General features: G+C 44.8%; 1 protein-coding gene across 1 annotated transcript in view; it reads right to left on the bottom strand.

The window, feature by feature from the left end:
- The window catches only part of LOC116896097 (ras GTPase-activating-like protein IQGAP2), a 42,527-nt gene extending 19,412 nt beyond the window's left edge, over window positions 1-23,115 (bottom strand). The window contains exons 1-3 of the mRNA XM_032897069.1: window positions 22,846-23,115; window positions 20,150-20,297; window positions 19,208-19,377 (exon numbers count right to left, since the gene is read on the bottom strand). Coding sequence (XP_032752960.1) covers window positions 19,208-19,377; window positions 20,150-20,297; window positions 22,846-23,115 — 588 coding nt within the window. The remainder of the gene's footprint in view (window positions 1-19,207; window positions 19,378-20,149; window positions 20,298-22,845) is intronic.
- Window positions 23,116-24,771: the final 1,656 nt, after the last annotated feature.

Raw genomic sequence — 24,771 nt, 5'->3', positions numbered from 1 at the left:
TGCTTTCCATTACAGAGCAACACCTGTCTGGCCCTGAGTTCTCTGTGCCAGCAGAGGAAGGAGGGAGGAGGCTGCTGCAGATAGTCTCTGTGATAGGGAAGCAGGAGCCCTGTCTACTTCCCCCAGTATTGGGACTCCTGTCTGGCTTGAACTGTGCAGGTCCTGAGTGTGCTGCCATGGTCTCGAGTTCATCCATCTCATCTCTGGCTCCTAAACCCTTGAGCCTTGAGAGGAGGGTGTGATGCAGTCCTTCAAAGTCCCTCACTCTCTGCACAAGGAAATCGCTCCTCTTCAGTGGAGTCTCATTCATTAGGGCGTATTAACCATACTTGAGGGGTGGTTGGCTGACACAAATGAACTTGAGTAAGTTTTTAGACTTTTATTCTACATTGTTTTATTTGGGCTTTTCTTCCTTTCTTTCTTTCTTTCTTTCTTTCTTTCTTTCTTTCTTTCTTCTTCCTTCCTTCCTTCCTTCCTTTCTTCCTTCCTTTTCTTCCCTTATTTGGTCTTACTGTCTCTTGTTACCTTGACTCTGGCTGTGAGTATGTGTGTGTGGTTGTGAGTGTATGTGTGTGTTGTGGGAGGTTGTGTGCTCTTTTCTTTCATATAGAAAAATAATAAGGCTGGAGAGATGGCTCAGTGGTTAAGAGCACTGACTGCTCTTTCCAGAGGTCCTGAGTTCAATTCCCCAGCACTCCACATGGGTGGGCTCACAACCATCTGTGATGAGACCTGATGCCCCCTTCTGGGCGTGGTCTGAAGGCAGTGACAGTGTATTCATATACATTAAATAAATCATACTAAAAAAAAGAAGGGCTGGAGAGATGACTCAGCGGCTAAGAGCACCGACTGCTCTCCCAGAGGTCCTGAGTTCAAATCCCAGCAACCACATGGTGGCTCACAACCATCTATGATGAGGTCTGATGCCCTCTTCTGGTGTGTCTGAAGACAGCTACAGTGTACTCATATATAGTAAATAAATAAATCTTTAAAAAAAAAAAAAAAAAAAGAAAGAAAAAGAACAAAGTTTGGTGGGTAGGGAGGTGAAGAGGATATAGGATCAACGTGGGAGGGGAAACATGATGGAAATAAATTGTATGAGCGGTCCTCAAAAAGAAAAGAGAGAGAATGGCAGTTGCTATCCCCGAAATAGCTGAAGCAAAGGCTAGAACAAGTTCTCACCACAGAAAGGACTTCCACTGCGGCACCCTCCCCCAGCGACTCCAGCAGTTCACCCCAGCAGGTCACCCTCTTCAGTGGGCAATGGCGTCCTGATGTTCCAGTAGGAGTCTAGACACAGACCGCGAACAAACACACAAGGCAGAAGTCAGTCCCCACTCATCACCCCAGGACTCCCAGACTCCCAGCTCTCCGGTCTCAATATTTCCACCCAATAGTGTCTCACCTTTATCTATCTATCTCATCTATCTATCTATCTATCTATCACCATCTCATCTATCTCATCTATCTATCTATCATCTATCTATCCTATCATCTATCAATCATCTATCTATTATCTATCCATCTCATCTCATCTATCATCCATCTCATCTCATCTATCTATCTATCTCATCATCTATCTCATCTCATCTCATCTCATCTCATCTATCTCATCTATCTATTCCATCTCCAGCCTCCAAGCTGACTGGGTAGCTAGGATGACTTTCATTGCTTGCTTCCCCTCCACTGTAGGAGCTAGAGGTCAGAGAGTGTGCTATGAGATTGTGTCTCTTTGCAATGTCAGAGGCTATACCCATGAAGTATCACCAACAGGATGGTGCCAACGTGAGCTGAGCATGGATACCAGTAAAATATGCAAAGTGGATGGGGAAAGTCATGAGCCTACTCTCAAGAACCGCTGGGCAACTACAGAACCTTTCTAATAGTCTTGTTTGTGGAAGTACACTGGTGTGTTGTCCATACCCAAGGTTAGCCCAAATCATACAAATAACATTACTCAGACTGAGTGGGTTATATTTAGGACTATATATGTATGTATGTTATATGCGTTCAGTAACAAAGGAAAAAAGAGGGCCATGAATTTGAAAAGAGCAAGGAGGAATATTTGAGTTTTGAGGGAAGAAAGGGGTAAGTGTTTATTATAAGCCTGAAAATTCAGTTTATTTTTATTTTAATTGTGTGTATCTATGCGTGGGTTTGTTGTTGTATGTAGTGTAGTGCTTACAGAAGCCAGAGGGAAGTATGTGACTTGGAACTGGAGCTACAGGCAGTGGTGAGCTGCTAGATGTGGGTGCTGGGCTGACCTTGGGTCTCTGCTAGAAGTGCATTTTCCAGGCTGGCCTCTCCAGCTCTGCTTAGATATTAAAAAAAGTTCTGAGTTATCAAAATTTATACAGACACAGCTTCGGAAATGCCGTGTGTTACTTAAGAAACTGTAGTAAGGGTTGAGGCGTGGCTTGGAGTGCTGGCCCAGAGTGCATGGGGTTGATCCTAAGCACTGTATTAACTGGGCGTGGTGGTGCAGGCCTGGGTACAATCCCAGCACTAGGGATGTAGAAGCAAGAGGACCAGAAGTTCAAGGTCACTGGGAGACTTAAGGGCAGCTTAGGCAAGAGGGAAATTGGGCAATAAGAAAGAATGGAAGGAAGAGAAGAAGGGTGGGCTGAGAGAGATGGCTCTACTTCATACTCCTACATGCAGTGGCTCATGACTGTCTCTAATCCAATACCCCACACAGACACAGCATGCAAAACACATTTAATAAATTAAAAAAATCTTAAAAGAAAGAAAATAACCGCCAGTGGAAAGTAGTACAAAATTCTTTTCTAAAAGCACAGTCTTGTGTTTCTTGCATAATCATATGCGTCTCCCCACAGCCAAAACAGCAACAGGGAACAAGGTTGAGGCCTCACCCCATCCCCACCCTGCCCTGCCCTGCCCCCTTTGGAGGCCAATCTTTCACAGGCCTGGAATTCAGTAAGTAGGCTAAACTGGCTGACAGAGAGCCTGGGGCTGTGTGATTATGCGGTACTATCTTGTCAGCTTTACAGGATTTTGCCTGGCTTTATAGGTAGGAGTGCACTGCCTGAACGTCCGGCTTGAATGTCTCACCCAAGAATAAAAGGGTATTGAATTTCCTGTTTGGTTAGAAATCTCTTCTATATAAGATAATCTGTTTGCTCTTCTTTCCCAACTCTGTCCAAGAGGAGAAAAACTCTAGGCTAAAACACATCATCTCTCCCAGTCTCTGAGTTTCAAAATCTACCCACAAATGCTCGCCCAGGGGTTCAGCATTTTTTATCTTCTGTAGGAACAATCCTAGCTCAGTTTATTATCACATTGTTGGGGTCCAGGAATCACCCCATCAACAACAACAGTAACAACAACCACACACACACACACACACACACACACACACACACACACACACACACACACAACTCACACATGCTCCTGGGACTGATTGAGGAGGATGCAGGCTTGACCTGGAGCTTGAGGGATCAACCCTGATCACTGCCTCCAAGGGCAGCTGATAAAGGCAAAACCCTGCAAAATCAGAGCGACCACAAAGCTCACACAGGGCTTGGTTTGGGGTCCAAACTTATTGAGCTCCTCACTATTACCAAAAATTAGCTCTAACCAACCTCAATGATTGTTTTGATGAAGGCTGTTAGGGCTAAAATTTCCAATGCTACCGTGTGCCATAGAACTTAATAGGATTTTGGATGGTTAACCTGGCACAAGAAAAATGTAAGATGCCTGGCTATAAGGACAAACAAAATGGGCTAAGGAAAAACATCAACAGAGTTGCGTGGTTAGGTCCTATGGCCACCTGAAGTCCAGACCTATAAAATTCCATGCTTTAGCCAGACTTGACTGCATTGACTCATTCAGAGATTGGTGAGTTTGTCCAAGAGCTGCCTCCAGTAAAACCTGACTTTATACTCCTTGATTTGCTTAATTGGCTCCTGTGGTTGGCAGAGAGAGACTACCATCTTGGTGCTGAGAACTTGGGAGGAGTTGGCCTCGAGCCTGTAGGGGCCGTGGGCTCCAGCCAGTGGCCATTTTCAGCCTTCCAGCTGCTGATTGACTTTGACTGGGAGTGCACTAGGCCACTTTTAGTCACTGGCACCATCCCTTCCCTGGAGCCCCATCTACCCCTCCCCTCCCACATCTCTAAGTGCTTGGTCTATCACAGCTTTCTTCCCTATACTGCTCCTCTTCCCACCTACTAGCCACTTCTCCTCAGACCCACCTCTTCTCCTTCCCTCCCCTCTGAGACAAAAAGACCAAGGACAATCAATCTCTCTCCACCTTACCATACTTCCTTCTCCTCCTTCCTCATTTCGTTCTCCTTTACCACCAGGATCCACCATGGTCAAATCACTCTGTTCCTATTCACACACTGGCCTACTCTTGTACTTTCTCCCAATTTTACCACACATTCTAGGCTCTCTTGCCCTCTTTTGGGAGGTGGCCAGAGTTGGTTGAGTTCACATTTCTTCTCCTCCAAGGTCTTCCCAGATTGGAAAGGCAGCTAGGCTTTCTCTGTGGAACCCATCAGCCCATATTCTAGTGAGTTCTTCCTTATACTTGCTAGTCGCACCTAACTTGGCATGACTTTTTATGTCATCCAGCCTCTACCATCACTCCATGGATAGGTTCAGGTGGTGCCTCAGTATGCAGAGCAGACTCATGTAGTAGATGATAGGTCCCTGTGGTGACACGGCATGGTGCTGGGCTATAGAACCCACCTCGGAATCACCAGCGCCAGGTCAAATGACCAATCAAGGAGACCTTTGGTTTCCTGGGGGAATGGAAATGGTTTCTATATATTTGCTGAGCCTAGCCTTTAACGTGCTGAGCCATCTCTGTAGCCTGAAATGGTTTCTACTGGAAGTTAACTCTTGACAAGCCTGCTAAATTACATAGAAGCTACAATGAAATCAGATCGTTTCTAAATAGATTACAAGAAACTGTGATCCAATACTATGCTGGGGAGCTTATTTGTATATGCCAGTCAGGAGTGTCACTATTAGGGAGGTGGTCTTGTTATAGGTGTGTCTCAGGGGTGTGGGCTTGATACCTCATCCTAGCTTTCTGCCTGAAGCCAGTCTTCACTAGCTGCCTTTGTATTTCAGAAGATGTGAACTCTTTAGCTCCTCTCGCACATGCTCATACTCGATGTGCCATGTTCTCCGCTTGATGATAATTTAGACTGAATTTCTGAACCTGTAAGCCAACCCCAGCTAAAATGTTGTCCCGGTATGAGTTGCCTTGGTCACGGTGTCTGTTCGCAGCAGTAAAACCCTAACTAAGACACCTCAGCTTGGACTCCTTGACTCAGCCTCCCCTAGCCAGAGCTGCCAGTCCCGACTTCTCATTTTGCTGGCCAACATCTTCAGATATTTGAGGAAAAAACCTAAAAAATGCTGAGGATGGCCCTCAGACCTCAGCACAGGATTGGTAAAGAAGGCCTTAAAGTTCTTGGCAAGGTGAGAGGAGGCTGCTTTCCTGACAGGTCGCCTGCTGGTAAAAGGCTGTACCCAAGTCTGCGACCTGGCAGCTGCCTTGAGGCCAACAGCAACCCAGCAGTAGCTGGAACAGGAGAGACCCACCAAACTCCACCCCACCAGGGTCCAGCTAGGTCAACTCTGCCAACAGGGGCCTGTTTCTGCAACATGGCATAAGCGAAGGACACTGGTCCAGCACTGCTCAATTGTCAATGACCCACCCAGCTGTTTGCTCTATACACCTGGCCTGGAAGTCAGAGGCTTCCAGTGTGGTGTGTCCTCAGCTACACCATAGTCTAGCCCATCAGCACAGGACCTCAAACTCTTTCTGTCTTCAAGCCCTCGGTTTGCTGAAGGACTGACAGCACTCAGATGTAGGGACTCCCTCACCCTGCAGAGGTCAGGTAAGTCCATCACCCTCCTGGTGATGGTAATACTCTTCCTGACTTGGCTGCCCACTCCGAGTCCCACGTGTTCCATTACCACTTCTGTTGTGGGGGTGGCACCCTCCATCCCACCTGCAAGACTATGCCACTTCCCTGAGTCATCACTTGCAGGACAGTTTTTCTCACATTCTCTTCTGGTCATGTCTGTCTGCCCAATGCCTTGCTTGACAGATATCCTCATGGCGTGGGGACAACAAGAGAGCTCTAACCCTCATAACCTTCTCCTGACTCTCATACAGTATCCCGCACTCAGATCACTTAACCCTACCCTTACTGATCCTGTCAACTCAAGCATGGGATATCCCTTACCGTGGTAATTACTATCCACCAGCCAGTCCTCATTCACCAGGACCTCTTCTCTTCAACCACACCTCTTATTTGAGACCACCAATAACTCACTGACACCACTGCTGCCCCATCTTAGGGGATGAATAATTTTATTGACTCTTGCTTTGGTAACAATTTACTTTTCCTGTGCGTAGATCTCTGTTGTTGTTGTAAAATATAAAAAAATGTACCTTAAATCCCGCTTTTAGGGTCCTGTGCAATAGCAGGTTCTCAAGATATCTTTCGCTTGGATATTCTTAAAACCTGTCAAAGGTGCTTCCACCCACTTGCTCCATCCCCCATATCACACTGCCAAGGCTCTCTTGAGCCTGCAGCACCCTCTACCCATCTGTTCCCAAGGCAGCTTCATGCCAGAAACACATATCCTAAATTGTATGCTTGTAGACCAGCCAAATTCTTCATTTAGCCCATTACACCTAAATCTACACACAGAACACACTATACAACAACCTTTTGACCCAATTGATAAAACTAGAATTTGCCCACCTAAACATACAAAGCCCAGTACACATCCATTCTTTAAGAACATTCATAACCTGAAAAGGCAGAGTGCAGAATCTAACGGCCACCTGCCATATTGCCCTGTCATGGCCTTCCCTCTCCTCCTGTACCTGCCTCACCTGTGACATCATCCCATCGCCTGGTGCTTTCCTGATTAAGCCCAGGACCTCTGCCTCATTAATCTAGGCAGGCATCCCAATTCATTTGTGGTTAAGGCTCTACACCCCTCCTCTCTAACATTCTTCCCACAACTTCTGCTTACTGTCCTGACCTAGTGATGCTTTTCACTGCCTCACATGCTGACTTCCCTGCTTCACTGGGGGAGGACCCTGACAGAGGCAGTAGACAGCTTGCATGGCTGCCCTTCCTCAGCTTTCTAGATAGCCCACATTTTTGGCCAGGCTGTGGTCTAGACTCTCCTTTGACCTTAATCTGGCACACTTCAACACATAGATGACCTTACTTGCAACCCTCTGTGCCCTGTCCCAGAAGGCCACCTCCTTGTTTCAAAGCGGCTGGCTCCCTAGGTATGGTGTTTCTCATCTGAAGCCTCAACTATGTTCGCCCACTGTAATGCATCTTGGCATTAACCAGCTAAGGCCTAAGACACTCACCACTGAACTGAGGTGTGTAGCTGAGACACCTCCACAGCCCCATTTTTAAGCTCTGATGGGATTTTTAGACATTGAACCTCTGACCTACATACGACCAAGCCAAGGAGACCTCTCACCACTGAGCCATGTAGTTCACTATTTTCCCCATCTGGGAATCCCTTGGCCACCCCCTGCATAAGCTAAGAAACTCCCACTTGCTCTTCTTCCCCAAACCTACCTTCAAGAAGAAAAATTTTAATTTCAATACATCATCTCTCCACGCTTCAGTTTACTACCAATTTCTGAGTGCCCACCCAGGGGCTCAGTTTTTCACATTGTATAAAGTAAAGCCCCAGCTCACAGGTTATCACCCTGATACGTTACATCTATAAAATGCCTTGCTTTAGTCCCGGTTTGTGACTCACTGACTTCCATCTATAAGATTGATGAACCTGCCTGAGAGCCGCTTCGTAATCAATCTGCCTTTATACTGTGGGTTTGGCTCGAGCGCTCATTTGGTTATAGAGACCTATCAGATTACCCTGAAACTGAGCCAAGAAGAACCCACCACATGAGTAACAGGAAACCAGACTTGTCCCCCTGCACGAGCAACACGGGCTCTTAATCTTAACCTCTAAAAACCACTTCCAGTAATCCATACCTCCCTTTAAAACTCAGTAACCAAACACGGTTTGTGAACTGAACTTGTTACTGAATCCATTTCTCCCAAATTTCACCCTTAGAAAAGTTGGTCAGGAAATGATGACAAGGTCTGTGTCCTTCATGGCCCTCCTTAGGAAGTTCTGTTGCTACTGAGGATTCAGTAGGAGCTCTGGAGGCTAAAAACAGGAAAGGCAATGTTTATCTGTTTTCTCTTTCATTTTCAAAGTTGAAACAATGTTCTAGGTGGCTGGCAGCCCTGAGGTCCAGGAGACAAGGTACTCATCTCAGGCCCTGAAACTGTGAATCACAACCATAAAGCCAAATTTTATTCTTCACCAGATATCATATAACATCAGATCCACTCATTTAAACCACAGTCTCTCTTAAAGCTGTTCTCAGATGCAGCCATTACAGATGTCAAGAGCTTCTGCCTTTTCCTAAAGCTAAATAGTAGCCGCTTTTTGATGTGTGTGTGTGTGTGTGTGTGTGTGTGTGTGTGTGTGTGTGTGTATTTGGTTTTTGAAAACATAACACTGTCCCCTCAGTGGCTGGCTCGGAACATCATCCTCTGTCCCCCATCTTCCCAGCACAGGGCTTACTGGTAGTGTGACCACACAACTGGCTTGTGATACATTTCATTCATTCACCTACTGTTGATGCTTGTCTAGTGGCTGCCATCAGTGCCGACAGACTTCTTCAACCCTCTTCAAGTCTTTCCGTGCACGTCTGGAAGTAGAGGCACAATGCATGCTGCTTGTAGATTTTATTTCGGAACTCCCCTATGTTCCATAGCAGCTGCACTGTTTTATATTCCATCAATACTGTATGCAAAGTTCTACTCTCCCTATCCCCTGCCTACACTATTCTTTTTTTTTTTTTTTTTTTAGCCGTACAATGGTCTGAGATGGATCTCATTTTGGCTTTGCTGTAGCTTTTTTCCCGTCCTCATGAGCACTGTTGAATTTTTCATGTACTTAGTGGACCATGGTAGATGAATGGTGTACCCCAGTCTTTGGATCCGTTTCTCCATCCAGCTCTTCTGACTGCTGTTGAGTTGCAGGAATTCTTCATATGTTGCACATATTAACTTTCTACCAGACACATCCCCTCACAAATCGTCCTCCTATTCCATGGGCACCTTTCTTGCTGTGTTGTTTGTGCCCTGGCTCTCATATTAAAATTGACTGGATCATTTGAGCCGGGCATGGTGGTGTATGCAGCCTCAGAACTTGGGAATTTATGAGTTTGAGGCTAGCCTGGTTTACAGACTGAGTTCTAGGACAGCCAGGGGCACAAAGAAAAACCTGCCTTTGAAAAACCTCAAACAAACAAACAAAAAACCACACAAAACCCAATGGAGTCAGAGGACTGTGCATTTTAGATGCAAAAATACAGAATTTAGAATACATAGAACAAATGCTCGTCTTACTCCCTTTTAGTTGCAAAGTTAACTTTTGATGGCACTAGTCACAGTAACTGTCAACTTTGGGGACATGCATTTCTTTCTGTTGAAGCTTCTGTGTTTTTATGTCCTATCTGTAAAATCACAGCTTACTCCAGGGCCATGAAATTTCATTCATATATCTTATTCCAAGAATTTTATACCTTTGACTTTACATTTAACTCTTCTGTGATTCATTTTGAGAGAGCTCAGATGGGGTTTGAGAAGGGATCCAGTTTAATTCACTTAGCCATGTGGGTGAAGTTATCCTGTGCACCATGAAAACATATTTTCAATTTAAATAGGTTTAGCCCCTAATTAAATGCATTAAGAGTAAATTTGAGGGCTTATTCTGGACCATAAATCTTAATTGTCCATTCTGTTGTCAATTTAATTTAATCTCTTAATCTGTAAAATTAATGAAAGGCTGTTTCCTTATTTATTTTTGAGATGTATTTCTCTACATAGCCTTGGCTGGCTTGGAAGCACTATGTAGACCAGGCTGGACTTGAACTCACAGCAAACCACCAGCTTCTGCCTCCTGAGTGCTAGGATTAAAGTGAAAGTAGCCTGAGGGTTGTTTAGTGTTGAATTTTCTTAACAGTTCATAGAAACTTGCCAATTGTGGGCAATGGTTTTCTCTCTCTCTCTCTCTCTCTCTCCCTCTCCTCTCTCTCCCTCCCCTCTCTCTCTTTCTCTCTCCCTTCCCCTCTATAAATAGTAATTTGCTATAGTATGTGATAGCCTTTGCTGTGTCAGCGGTCAAACCCACAGCATTCTTCTTTGCCTCCAGCCTTCCTAGCAGTGGGATTAGAGGCGTCTGTCACGCACCAGGAGCGACTGGGTTTTTAACTGAAGTAGCCTCAGATGTAGAGATTTGGAAGGGAAGAGCATCCAATCTGTCTGTGTTCACTGAATTTATTTTCTTAAAGAAAGGGTCCCATGTGGTGCCGGCTGGTCTTGAACTCAGTGCGCAGTCTAACCTGCTACTCTGATCCTCCACCTCCGCCCCTGGAGCACCGAGGTTACGTACATGCTGCCACATCCTATTTGTGCAGTGTTGAGCTCAGAGAAGCACTAGGTGAGCAGCGGATGGGGCTGGGTGCCTAGCGCCATCACATCTATTTTCTCCCAAAGCTTCTGTTTATGGCCAGGAATGCTAGTTTCTCATGATAGACATGCTTAATTTTAAAGTAAAGACTATGGATTGCTTTTTAAAGGACTAGTTTCAAGGAAGGACACAGACAGAGAGAGATGGTGAAAAGACTGAAAGGCAGAATCTTGAAGTGTGCCCCCCTTTTGGTGGGGAGTTGAGAACAAAATCCACAGGATGGTAATTGTGTTCTAGTTCTCTTTGGAGACAGGCCAGGCAGTTGGCCGCTGTCTCTAAACGGAGGATTTATTATAGGTGGCCAGTGTCACCCTTTATCCTGTTCATTAGAGAATGTAAATCGCTTGCAAATGTCTGTCTTAAGAGTTGATGTTGAAGTTCTGGCCAGGCTTCTAGAGAGCCAGGAGCAAACACACAGCCATGAGCTTGGCGGTCAGGCAGCGGCTGCTGTGTGTCTGCACAAACGCCTCCTCACTCAGACTAACAGACAGACTACAGACAGACTGGGCTGGTGACGCATTGTCCTGTTACATCTGCTCTAACCAGCACCAAGGCGCTTCAGTCAGTCGCAACCCTGTCCCAGGACTTCCTGTTTTCAATTTTGTTAGCATGGAGCAGACTCTGGCCCAGCAGACTAAATGAACACAGAAACATTTTTCTCTCTGCCACCGTGAGAAGAACCTCGCTCTGCGCCGACATTCCATCCGCAAGTGCAAACTAAAATGACCATATCTAGTGGGGATAAATGATGTTTCTCATCCGAGGTCAAATATGAAATGTGCATGTTTACTCATTCATTTACAAAGTTATTTTGTGGGAGAGCAATTCGTTGTTGGACACTTTTGGAAATTGATCTGGGGACCTACAGAAAGGAGACTGATAGAACTCAGATCCACTCATTTAATTGGTTCATATTGAAAGCTTGTGATGAACAAATAGATGAAAGTTGTTAGCATTCTGTCTAAGCTCCACCCCAGGTTTGCTTCTTGCAAAAAGGGGCTGTTTGCCTTCCTCTTCCTGCTCTCTCTTGTCCCTTTGTCCCTTCTCTCCCCATTTTTCCCTCCCCTTTTTCTGTATTTCATGGCTGGCTCTACTACCTCTCTCTTTCCCCTCTCTCTCCCCTCTCTCTCTCTCTCTCTTTCTCTCTCTCTCACTCTCCCAACACCCTCCCCCATGCCCCTGAATAAACTCCCTATACTACACTGTCATGTGGTCAATGGCTGGTCCCTCAGGGCATGGGCCCGCTGGCACCTCGTTTCTCAGACCTCCATAGAATATAATCCCCTCTCTATCCTTTTATATACAACATTGGTGTGAAACCAGAACATATCCTCTCTTTATCTTTTATAAACACATCGCTCTGTTTCAGCCTTTGCAAGAAAGTCAACTGGGTCCTTCATTCCTCCAAACCCCCTTAACTATGAAAACGTTTAAAAAAGGCTGGACTTCCAGGCAGACAATTTGCCCCAAGTCAAGGGAGGGTTTGAAATATTAGTGTCTGACTTTTGAAGGGTAAGTGCTTGTGATGTGACCTCTAGTGTTGATTACAACCCATTGGTTCTCACTATAAGATCTAGATTTCGGAATGTTGGTGTGCCTTGAATCTTTGGGATCCTTAGGAGCAGGTTTGATCTGGGTGGCCTGGGAATACGTTTCTGAACCATCCAGGACCCTGTTTGAACAACAAAGAGTTAAAATTGTTAAGTGAAAGGTTGCCTTTTGAGCTAATTCAGCCAAGCCAGGTGGCTCCGCTATCTGTAATCACACTGCAGCATGAAACAGATACAAAGATTATAGGTGAGTCTGGGCTAGCTGAGCTACATTAGAAACTTCTAGAATGCTTGACTATAGAGTATTGTCTTAAACTCTCTACTCCCACCTCCCAAAGCAGAAAATAATAATATTTGACTGAATTAAGGTGATGCCGTGGTACAGTATGGAAGTGCATGCGTGTGTGTGTGTGTGTGTGTGTGTGTGTGTGTGCATGGAGGAAAGCAGAAACAGGAATGCAATTTGAATTCAGTTGGAGCTAGCTAACAAGAGATAGTCTTGCCAAAAAAAAAAAAAAAACAAAAACAAAAACCAAAACCAAAAAAAAAAACATTGAAATCCCACAAACAGACTTAATTCCAATTGCATCCCCAAGCTTAAAATTAAACCAATTAGCAATCAACTCTGGTGCCTGACTTCTCTTTACCATAAGGATGAAAAGCCCCAAGACTGATTCCTTCCTGCGTCAGTCACTGTGGAGTGAGTGCTGGCTGCTGATTAGGATCTTGCAGGAAACTCTGACACAACTTCCAATTCAAAATTCTAAAGCTGGTTTCAAACAGGGCAGCCCAACCCCTGCAGGAGAGGTTCTGTATCTGCTAACCTGTGGTTTTTTACCCCACTCTCTGAATACACTTCACTTCCTGGCCTTTTGACTAAGATTAAGTGATGTAGCCCCTTACCGAAGAGGAAGAAAGAACATTCTTCACCCAGAAAATGGCATAAGTAAAAAGCGAAGCGCAGGCCAGGCTGGACAGTGCAGCTCTAAGGTGGTGGGCAAAATCCTGGACTTGTCGCCTCCTGGGTTTGGCCATTCCTGTAACATTTGCATCCTTAAAGATTGGCTATCTTATGGAAGGAGTTTCCTAAGGTCCAAGGCCAGAGAATTGTGGGAAGCTTACGGGCTTAAAAACAGACCACACAAGAGCACAGAGCCTCTCCGATGAATGGATATCTGACCCACAGTTGGGGCCAGGACCCCCTTTTGACCCCTCCACTTACTAAATGTGTCTGATGATTTCTTCTATGGAATATAAAACTCTTTAGTTGCTGGCCCGGTCCTGGAGTCCGTGTGTTTGTCCGTAATAAACTTCTCTTCCAGTTCTGCATCACACAGCTAAATATTTCCATAAGAAAAAGTGTTAGATGGAGTCAAATTTGTAGTAGGTAACCTTATTAAATAAGTTTGAAATACTGCCTAGAACACCTGCAACAAGTCCTCCCCCTCCAGCTCAGGGGCGCATTATACCATCTTCAGGGTGGCTCTATCAAGCAGTATGTTCTAGGTGCTGGACCTCAAGCTGGCCCTCAGACAGGATGAAACAAATGTATTGTGGCCCTGTGACCATTATGATCAAATGGGCGGGTTCTTAACAGTGTTATCAGCTTTAAAAATGAAAATGTTAACATGAAGAATTCCCTGGGGTTGGGGAGATGGCCTTGTGGGTGAAACACAAACACCAGAGTGTGTATGTCAGGCGCACCACATGGAGGTGTGGCAGCATGCCCTGACCTGCAGATTCTGGGAAAGCTCTTTGGTCAACCAGCCTAGCCAAACTGATGAACTCTAGATCTGATGAGAGGTATGTCTCAAACATAAAGTAGAAGAGTGAGACAGGAAGACACACAGTGTCCAAATCCTCTTTCTCTTCTGCATGCGTGCATACACATGACAATAATATGCTTTTATGTCATGCTTATACATGTAGTGACTGTGTGTGTGTGTGTGTTTGTGTATGTTGTGAAAATTGATCTTAAGAACTTTATACACACACACATACATATATATGTGATATGTAGCATATATAATATGTTGTGGAGCATAATACATATATGTAGTATATGTGTGGGTAGTATAATGTACAGTAATATGTAATATGTACATGTGTGCTTTTAGTCTATGGGATACACCAGGTGAGAAGGCAGGTGCAAGATAGAGCCTGAGGTCTGTCATTGCATAGAGAAGGGAAAAGGATGGGCAGGGAGAAAAGTTTTAGGAAGAAAAGAAGAGCGGAGCTGGCAGGAGGCAGAGAGGAAGCCTAAGCGAGAGAGAACATGGGAGGCGGATGACAAGAATTCCCTCTAGCCACGCATACACAGGTTGTTATGTGAATGTTCTTAAGGGATGGATGTGTACAGGGCTTTGCTTGTGTTTGGGTGAGCAATTATGTCTTATCAATCGGATCAGAGGTTATTGTGTTGTGTGTTCTTCCTACATGTGGCTGAGTGAGTTTCAAGACAGAGTGTCGCAGTGGCTGGGACATTGGGCGCACGAGTTGGGATGTGTGTCTGCATGCATGGGACTACCTGCCTTGAACTGGATGGAGTAGAGATTGCTGACCAGGGCTCAGAAGAGGCCATCAACCCCGAGTGTGATGACCTAGGATGGGGCAAGCCCGGAAGAGACGCACTTTGCTGACTGAGTTAAAGATATCTATCCAGATACCTTGCTCTGTGGTGCCGGATCTGAGTGTGGGGTAAAAGACAGGTGTAATCACACAGACACACACATTGTTCTATACAGTTTCCAAGTGTTTCTTACACAAGAAATCTTCACGCAGCTTGTGGTTTCTAGGAGGAGCACCTGAGACCTCTATACTACAATTGATTTCTCCTTCAGCCCTGGGTTGGGTGGGGCAACTCATTTTTTTATGGGAGAGGGATCATCATGCTCCCTCAGTGATACAGATCCTTCAGCTAAATTTTGCTTCTCATTTGTACTTGGGGTGCTGAGGAATGAAGAGGCAATAACAGATTAAATATGGTGAAAGAAAAAAGGATGGTCCATTTGAGAGGCTAATCTTGAAACAGAGACGGCAGGGTTAACTGAAAAAAGGCCAAGGTATGTAAAAAGTTCTATCTCTTGGGAGACGAAGACAGGCAGATCTTTTTATGGGTTAGAATCGGCTGATCTGATGATCTTGACCAGTCAGGTCTGCCGAGTCCTTGTCCACAGACACATAAAGGAAAAGGGAAGGTTAAGGTCATTGAAGGTTTGTGGGAACATGAAATATTGTTTCTGCTTGGTGAAGAACTAGAGTGGCTCTGAAGAAGCGGAAACTTCCCACTGTGAGAGGTTTATGGCAACCTCCTCATAGGCTGAACTCAGTACAGCGTGAAATCATTGAATGGACTGTGGACGCGGGGCATGGGAAGTCCCCCATCCAAGTGAGGGACGACAGAGTCACTGACGTCGCATAAGTTCTGTCGGCTGCAGACAAGAGATCGAACAGAAGCCAGGATGGAAAGTCCATTCAGAGCTGAATGCACAAGGATAGCCAGCGGCTCTTTCCTATGTCTTCAGGTCAATAGTGACAGGGGTTAGGAGGAGGAAACAAGAAGCAACAGAGTGAACTCTTATGTGAGCAGTGGAAGAGGCGTCCAGATAGGGCAGAGTGCAATCACACAGGATCACCTATAAAATACAAAGCTAGGGGATCTAGCTTCCCAAAGAATGCATCATTTCTACCATTGTTTGCAGAGAAAGCAAACTCTTCCCAGTTGGAAAACAATTTGGGGAAAATATAGTTACCATCTTGGTTCAACAAAACAATGATTTTCTTGGGTTGTCTTTTCAAATACTTTGAGTGTGTGTCTATATCAGGGAAAGTGTTTTTTGTGAGGCGCTTAGATCCTAAAGCAGGGAAGGACTGCGTTGCAGCGGGATGGAGGGGGTGGGGGTGGGAACAGGGCCTGGTGGAACATCTGTCTTCTCCGTTCCTTCATTCTCCAGTGGCATTACTTTAAAGGCACATGGCCTCATGGGGCTCCTGCAGCCTTCATCAGCCCAGGCTCAGTTCTATGCACAGAACATCATTCTTATCCATCCTCCTGTGTGCTCTTTTGCAAAAGGGGACCTCCTCACCTGAATTCCTGATAGGTCTCTGATAAATAATTGTTCATTGATGATAGATGCTCATTCTCTCCCTCAAACAGCTTGTTGGGCTGCGTGTTACAGAACCTTAGCCACGGATCCCAAGTTCCTCCTTTAGTTGGAGTTGATCTGACCTCCGGCTGTCATGTCAATGATATCAAAGCCATCGAAACCACAATGGCTGGGTTCATTTATATATTATAGGAGGTTTCCAACAATCACTGGGAGCAAGATCATTTCACATGAGCTGTGGCTGCTTTTAACTTCAAGTATACATCCTTTTTTTACATTTTACATTTTCTGCAAAATTAGGTCAGCTTCAGACAAGCACATCTTTTAGCTTTTAAATTTTTTTAACAATTATGTCACTTATCTGTGGGTCTGTTCAGCATGTGTATGTATACACACGTCATAGTGTAGAATTCAACATGACAACTTGTGAAATTGATTGCTTTATCTACCATGTGGGTCTTGAGGGATCAAACTTAGGTTGACGACTTAGTGGCAAATATCTTTTACCCACTGAATTCTCACAGCCCCTGACATGACTTCTTAACCAAGTATTAATGAATGAAAGGTGAATATGACCACCTAACATCACATGTCACACAGCTTTTTTTTTTTTTGTTTTTTGTTTTTCTTTTTTTTTTTTTTTTTTTAGTGCAGAAAAATAGGCATCTGATCCTCAAGCGTTCTAATACCATTTGCAATGGTGTCAAAGTTTCTAGATTAGCTTCAATAGACGCCCTGAATAACCATTACACACAGGTGGCTGTCACATGGGAGGAAAATGGTACACAACCGTCCCTTAGGAATTCTGGCTCAGAACGCTTGGGAGAAGCTGCGGTGGGTCTCCTTGAGAGTCTACCTTTAACAGCTCTTCTTCTGGCAGCATCAGGAAATTTCTCACGGATCGGAGTTCTTCAGGACTTTGGCTATATACCTCAATCCCTAACTACCCATGGAATGGATGACAAAAAAAAAAAGAATGGAAAAAAGGCGAAGTGAGCAGAACCAACAAATTGTTCCAGTCAACCCAAAGCTCAGCCCTAAAATTCAACATGAAGTGAGATCACGATGGAGTCACAGGGTTTCCATGCTGTATCCACAGGGCTTCGCTGCCACTAACACCCTTTAGCACTGGGTTGTGGCCCTAGCCAGAGTAGTGCTCTTTCTTTAGAGGGTGCTATAAATTAAAATCATTCTGCAGGCCACCTCAGTTCTGTTTTTCATTTGTTTGTTTTGTTCTTTTAAGATGAGGGTCTTGCTATAGAGACCATTCTGGTCTCATATTCATAATCACCATGCCTGGATCTAGCGTTAAATAGCAAACACAACACAAGGGAAATCCTGTCTTTTACTCCAGGGGCAAGTAATATTCCCAGGACTTCAGCGAGGCTGCTAAAAGTCGTTATAGTCAACTCACGGCAGCAGATGAGGAAAGAAATGATGGAACTTCAGACTTTGTCAGGTGACCTTCCTCAGGTTTCAATAGATGCCTCCAGTTTATTCTTCCACCTCCGGGTATGTCAGGGCTTGCTCTGTGGTCACATCGTAAGGCAGCTTGCTGAAAATACAACATCGGGAACACATATGAGGCACCAGTGTATCGCTTCAGTAGGCTCTGTAGTCAAGCTCTGTGGGATGAGCAGAGGTGGCCCATGACTCCAACAACATTGTTTGGCCCTAAGTAAGATACACATAATGTGCCTTCCACTACTGATGATCAGGAAGGACTCAGGCATTAATTCTAGCTCTAACAGAATGATAAAGGTTTGGACTAAGGGTTTCTTTTTTTTGTAGAACTCAGTTAATACCCTCTCTCTCCCTCCTCCTCCTCCCTCCTCCTCCTTTTCCTTTTGCTTTCAAACCTATAGCTTTGTGCATGCTAGGTAAACTTTATTAACTTTTTTAAAGTTTCTGAGGGATCACCCAGTCCAGGCTGACGCTGAAGTTACTAGGTGAGTATCTCAGTTACTTTTCCATTGCTGTGATACAACATAGTGGACAACATGAAAGAAAACATTTAATTTGGGACCCATGGTTTCCATGGGGCTAGAATCATGAGGGAGCATGGCAGCAGGAAAGGCGCGGCACTGGAGCACTAGCTGAGAGCATATCGCAGATCTGATGACACACCTCCTCCAACAAAATACACCTCCTAATCCTTCCCAACACCAACTGGGGACCAAATGTTCAAATATATGAGTCAATTGGGCCCTTTCGTTCAAACCACCACACTGAGGCTGCCTGTAAACTTCTAGAATCTTCATGTCCCACATCTCCCCAAGAATTAGATTTATAGGTGTGTCCCCGTACCTGGCTTCTTCAAAATTTTTAATGCATTAAAAAATCTTATGCTTTCATCATAGTAAAAAGAAAAACAAAACCAGAAAAAACAAGCAAAAAATCTGCATATAAGCAAGTAAAAACTGGCACTGATTTTTTTTTTCATATCTTAGTAAATAACATAAGCTCTTCTGTGTAAAGCCTCACACACTCATGGGTGCCAAAATTTTATACATCCAAAACCCTTGAAATCCCTAGGTATGTGCATATACATGACCGATTTTTAAATGGGTTATTGGACTGAAGTATAAAAAGAAAAGATATATCATTACCATATTTTGTGTGTCAATAAATAACAAATGCCACACTACCCCTCCAACAGGCCCTTACTCCATTATGTGGAATGAATGTATTTACTAAGCAAACTCCAAAGTAAATATTTTGAGTTTCATGACTTCTCACTATGTATAAACATACCACATCATCGTGCTCCTTAATTGCGTCACAAGGCATCCTCTTGTGGAAAATAGCTTGGGTCACTTAGAGGGCAAACTACCTCAGAAGCAGCCTAACCCCTTGCCCGACGCTGCCCTGCACCGTCAGCTGCCCTGTACTTTCTTTCTCGCTGTATTGGCGACTGCCTGTAATGAGGCTGTGCCCCGCACCGTGGCTGCCTTGCACCCCAGCTACCCAGCACCTCACCACCCCCCCGTGGCTGCCCAGTACTAGGGCTGCCCTGTGCTGGGCTGCTCCGCTCCCACAGCTGCTTTGCACCCCAACTACCCTGCACTGGCAGGCGCTGCCCGCGACTGCCCTTCACCGGGCTGCCTGGCCGACTTAGGAGAGACGTGACAAACAATTTCTGGTCTAGATTTAGAAACACAAATAAACACAGAATGGAGTTAGGGGGAGTTGAGATGGGGAGCAGCTGCTTCTGAAATGTACAAATGCCACTGACATTATGAAGAGGCTGGGATCTCACTCAGCCAGCAAAGGGCTTACTGCACTTTTGCTGGCGTAGGGACATGAGGGGTACAGTGCCAGAGACCACAGAATGGGAGGTTAGGGATAGTGGTAAACATTGTAAGCCTAAAAAGCTCTGGAATGATGGAACAGGAGGATTCCTGGGCTCACTGACGATGCCAACCTCACAGATCGTGAATTCCAGGCCAGTGAGACATCCCTGTTTCCAAACAGAGTAGATAAGTGCACATGCACATACATTTTGGCACTACGCACATGCACACTTTGCATGCACGTGCACATGCCTGCGCCACCACACACACATACCGATCTAGGAATATGAAAGAGCATGGTTGTGATAAAAGAAGATTACATTTCAGATTAAAATTACTTTTGATAGTAATTTTTAAGCCTCCTATAACAGGTCTTAAGAGTAAGTGCTGGAGAGATGGCCAGAGGTTAAGACTTGCTCTTGCAGGTTAGATCCCCAGCACCCGTATAGTGGGTTACAACCATCCATAATTCTAATTTCAGGATCTGCTGTCCTGTTCTGACCTCTCTGGTACTAGGCATTACATATAGCGAATAAAATACACACAAAATTAAACAAAACAAACAGCCAAAAACATTTAAAAATCATTGATTACAGGCATGGCAAAACCAGCACCCCAGGTACCTGGCCTCTCCAGTCTCGTTCCAGTTGGTTCACCCCAGGCCTTGTACACCTCCACAGGGTTGGTATTGATGATCAGGGCCTTGTCCTCAATGATCTTTTCACCACTGGTGCCAGGGAGCTGGCGCAGGCTGTTCTGTCCCGGGCACCTCTGTTGAGCTGACAACCATCTTGATGACTGTGGTTGCCTGTCACTATGTCTTGTACCTGGTCCACCTTTGACCTAAGAGTAAGACAAAGACAAGATGGTTGGCTTTTTTTTCTTTTTGGAGAGAGTTTTAAACCACGGTAGAACCACCACGATGCCCCTAAGAGCTCTGTGGGTTTATTTTTCATCATACAAAACAGAACTGATAGTGTTTCAGCAGAAGCTGCCAGCCCACTTATGGATGTTTTTTACCCAAGCAATTCAAGGCACAAATGTAAGCCCGCAGCCGGTCTCATCCTACAGGAGAATGAGCTGCAAAGGGTCCAGGACTAAGATGGCTAGGTGATGCTTTCTCTCTGTTTACCACCGCGCGCCATGTCTTCCAGATCCCTCCTAAAGTTCCTGCCATGTGGCATCTGGCTGCCACGACCCATAAGCTGAGCTACCTGGCTCTGAAGATCTCCTCTTGTCTAAAATTTCCCTCACTTCCAGTACTTTCTATTCTGGTCTTTTGCTGGACCTAGCCATTCCACGACCTAGCTATTCATACATTGATTAAATTCTCCTTCCTCTTCCTTCCCCCCTCATCTTCATCTCTCTCTCTTTTTTTTTTTTTGAGGCAGGTTTTCTATGCTTAACAACTCTGGCTGTCTTCCTAACTCAATGGCCTCAAACTGACAGAGATCTGCTGGCCTCTGTCTCCCAAAGTGCTGGGATTGAAGGCATGGGCTAGCACCACCCCTGGCCTCTTTTTTTAACCAGTTGCATGAGCCTAGTAAGATGGATGGAGGTAAAGTCAGTGATCCAGTCAACACCAGCTACTGATCCATCAGAAGCCCGCATGCTGTCTCCTCACTCACTGACTCAGAAGCTGGAGACTCCATTCTGGGACATGTCCTTTGGTCTGAATTTTAAAGCCACACTGCTCTTAGGAACCATGGGTTATTATTATTATATTTGGAAATTATATAGATTTATTTATATATTTTTGGCAAAATGTTCTCTGTTTCAAACCAGCATTTTAAACACACACAAACTATGTTTTTCTATGACTCTCCTCATTTTCACAGTTGTAGCTTCTTCAGGTCAGTGAACATGTACGACGTCGCCGTTCAGGATTGAATGCTCCTGCTGACCTCTGACACCACACACACACACACACACACACACACACACACATCACAGACAAGTAACACACATACTACACCAAACAAGGACAGCACACACACACACACACACACACACACCAAACACAGCATACACATCCACAGACACATGTAACACACACACACACATACCATACAGAAGGACAGCACACATATACACATACCACACCACACACAAGACACACACACACACACACACACATATACAACAGACACAGGTAACACACACACCACACCACACAAGACAGCACATACATACATACACACACCACATAAACACACACTACATATCCTTGAACCGCCAGCCACTTCCCCTCATATGTCGTACACCCCCATACACACACACACTCACATGTAACACACACACACATACATACCACAGCACACAAACACAGCACACACACATACATACCACACACATCATAGACACACACCTACACCATATGTACACACTACACGGACACACACAGATCCATCCCAGACACATCGACACACAGATACATATACATGTCGCACATACCACAGACCACCACACACACACACAAAGGTGAACCTTAAAATAAGAGAAAGGTGAACAGAGCCCCATCACCAACCTTCCCTCAGGGTTTCCTAATATGGACCACCCCCCAACTTGCCATTGCACCACAGCCTGGTTTCCTTCTTTAGTTGCAGCTATGACCATTCTATTTCCAAGCCCTTTCTAGTTCTAACAAACACTTTGTCAAAATCTGGGCAAACAAGCACTCTTCTATAGAAACTAGATTCAGCTGACCTTTCCTCCACAGCCCTGTGACCTGGCCGTGTAAGCCCCGCATTATGTAGCCCATTTAGTCCCCACTTCTGGACCTCATGCCTCTCAGTCATCTCACTAACTGTCGTGGTGACCCTCTGAGGGATGCCCAGTGGATCTTTCGTCTCAGAACCCCAGGGCTAGCAGATCTTGTGGTGCAGGAGGTCCACAAAAACTAGCTTGGGACACTTCTCAGACATTTTGGGAAATTTATTTAATAGCTATATAATTTCTATAATAACCAAGTCAAAAAAAAAAAACCCATCAGAAAAATTAGCTGAAATTCTAATAAGAGAGGAAGACCGCTATTCAGCAGGGTGGAACCTCTGCCCGACTTTTGGCGCTGCTACTCTGAATTAAGCGATTCTCACTGACTTCGATAAACCTCCGGGTTCCCTGTTGGAACATAGACAAAGCCCCCGGATCTCTGGTAGGGGACATCTGCAGCCAATGGCAAAGCAAACCTGAACTGGCTATCAGCAAATCCACCTCAGCTCTACTGTAAATTCCATTTTAAAGTTATGCGCGCCAGCCTAGGCCCTTCACCGGAAGACTCCATCCGGTGCTTTCTATTCGTCTCTTTCTATCTACCTACTTGATTTCTTCCTCCAGAGGCGGTTTTGAAAAGCTTGAGCAGCAGGTACTCTTCCCTCTGATTAGGCGTGGTGTACAGTGTAAAGTCACAGTGTCCGCAACCATTGGAAGCTTGTTCTGTGGCATCTGGAAAATCAACAGCCAGGTATGAAGGTTTGGTCTGCAAGAGAAGGTGGAGCGTCAGCCCTGCGGCCTTGAGCTGAAATGCAGGGGAAAGAAAGCCCGGCGTGGTGTCTGATTCTCGGCTCTTCCAGGACCCGAAAGGCGTCATGGGAAACCTACCGGGTTCTAGTGCACAACCGCTGAAAAGAGATCCTTCAATACCATTCCGACTACAGTGCAGGGAGGCCGTTTGAAAGTTATTAAGATGTAAGGCTTATTACATGGTTTGCTTACTATAGCGATCTATACACACATTTGTACTTTTAACCACGTAGGTTATAATGTTTTATTAACCACAGACACAGAGGAGGTGGGCATGTAGAATCTGAACTGAGGGAAAGGTGAGACTGAAATACCCAAAGCTGCCCCTAGAAGGACTGATAGGCAAACAGAAGGACTGATAGGTAAACAGAAGGACTGATAGGTAAACAGATATGCCATCTGTCTAGGAGGAGAAAGAGGCCCACTCACACATGGAGACAGTGATCAACCCCTGACATTCTTGAGGAGGGAGAAAGAGGTTGGGGTGGGGTACTTGATAATGGGATAACCAACAAGAGAAATTTCCAGAGGCAGGTCAAACAGTTCTCTCCCCAACCCCCAAAAAATGGTTCAAGAGTGACAGGAATTTAAAGATATGAGAGTTCTATGGAAGACAGTGGAGTTAGAGCCAGCCTTTGATCTAAGAGCCTTTATCTGTGCTGTGCTGAATGGTTGAAGAGGCTTCTTATTTCTTCTCACTGCTCATGAGAGAAGAAAATGTTCAATTAATATGTTTGACAACTAATATTCATTCAAAATGCCCTAACCACATAACCACGTCAAATAATCAATTATGACGCAGGTATCGTATTAATTCTGCATCAACTTAACGTAAAAATGAATCGGCAATCATAATTAGCATTTGACACCTGAATACGGGCAACCTCCGTATCAACGAAGAATAGGGCCCATGGAACAACAACCCGCAACATCCGCTTTCCTCAACTAAAATGATTGAACAATAAATTAATATCGCTCTTGAGCAAAAGGGTCCGGGAATTTCTCAGCCTGGGTTGAAGCCTGCCGTCGGAGACCTAACGTCAGAAAAGAGATATACATCACCAAAATGAGAAGAACAAGAACATCCCGCGGTTTCTTCCTCGAACAGGACGAGATATTGTAAATTCCATTTAATTCATTGAGGGTATTGGGCAGTACTGAGCTGTGTTTTACCATATTTTCCTGACAGAAAGACAGATGGCGTGTTGGCTCTGTCACAGACTAAATAGTTTGAACATTAGCAGTTATGGTGATCAGTCAATACCAGGGAATAATCCTTCATGTATTATCGTGTTTCACTAACGCTTCTTTCAATTGGTTTGAATGCCCCAGAGACACCTATGTTCTATACATGCAATTATAATTGATTAGGTATCTCCCATAGAAATGGTTTTATTAAGCATATTTTTTTATACGAATCAGATCCCACGGAGGATCATCAACAGATTGTTCTTTATTCATTTTGTCGCTCATGCGCCTTTCTTCATCTAGCAGTTAAGAATATTACATAAATCTTTCTGTATGGAGGTTGAGGCATTGAAATATACATACATGTCTGATTTGTATTTCCCTCCAGAATGTCGCTTGAGGACCGCATTGTTGCGCAACCAATCTGCTATTAGTAAGCTTATTTCCCACTAATATTTGACATGATCATCAACAAAACACAAGGAGGTCGGTGAATTGAAACGATAAAACGATAATGCAAACTACGCGCCTCGTA

Source organism: Rattus rattus, chromosome 3 (assembly GCF_011064425.1).
Source record: "Rattus rattus isolate New Zealand chromosome 3, Rrattus_CSIRO_v1, whole genome shotgun sequence".
Classification (NCBI taxonomy): Eukaryota; Metazoa; Chordata; class Mammalia; order Rodentia; family Muridae; genus Rattus; species Rattus rattus.
The sequence above is the reverse complement of the archived record's forward strand: the minus strand, read 5'-3'. Positions and strand labels throughout refer to the sequence as shown.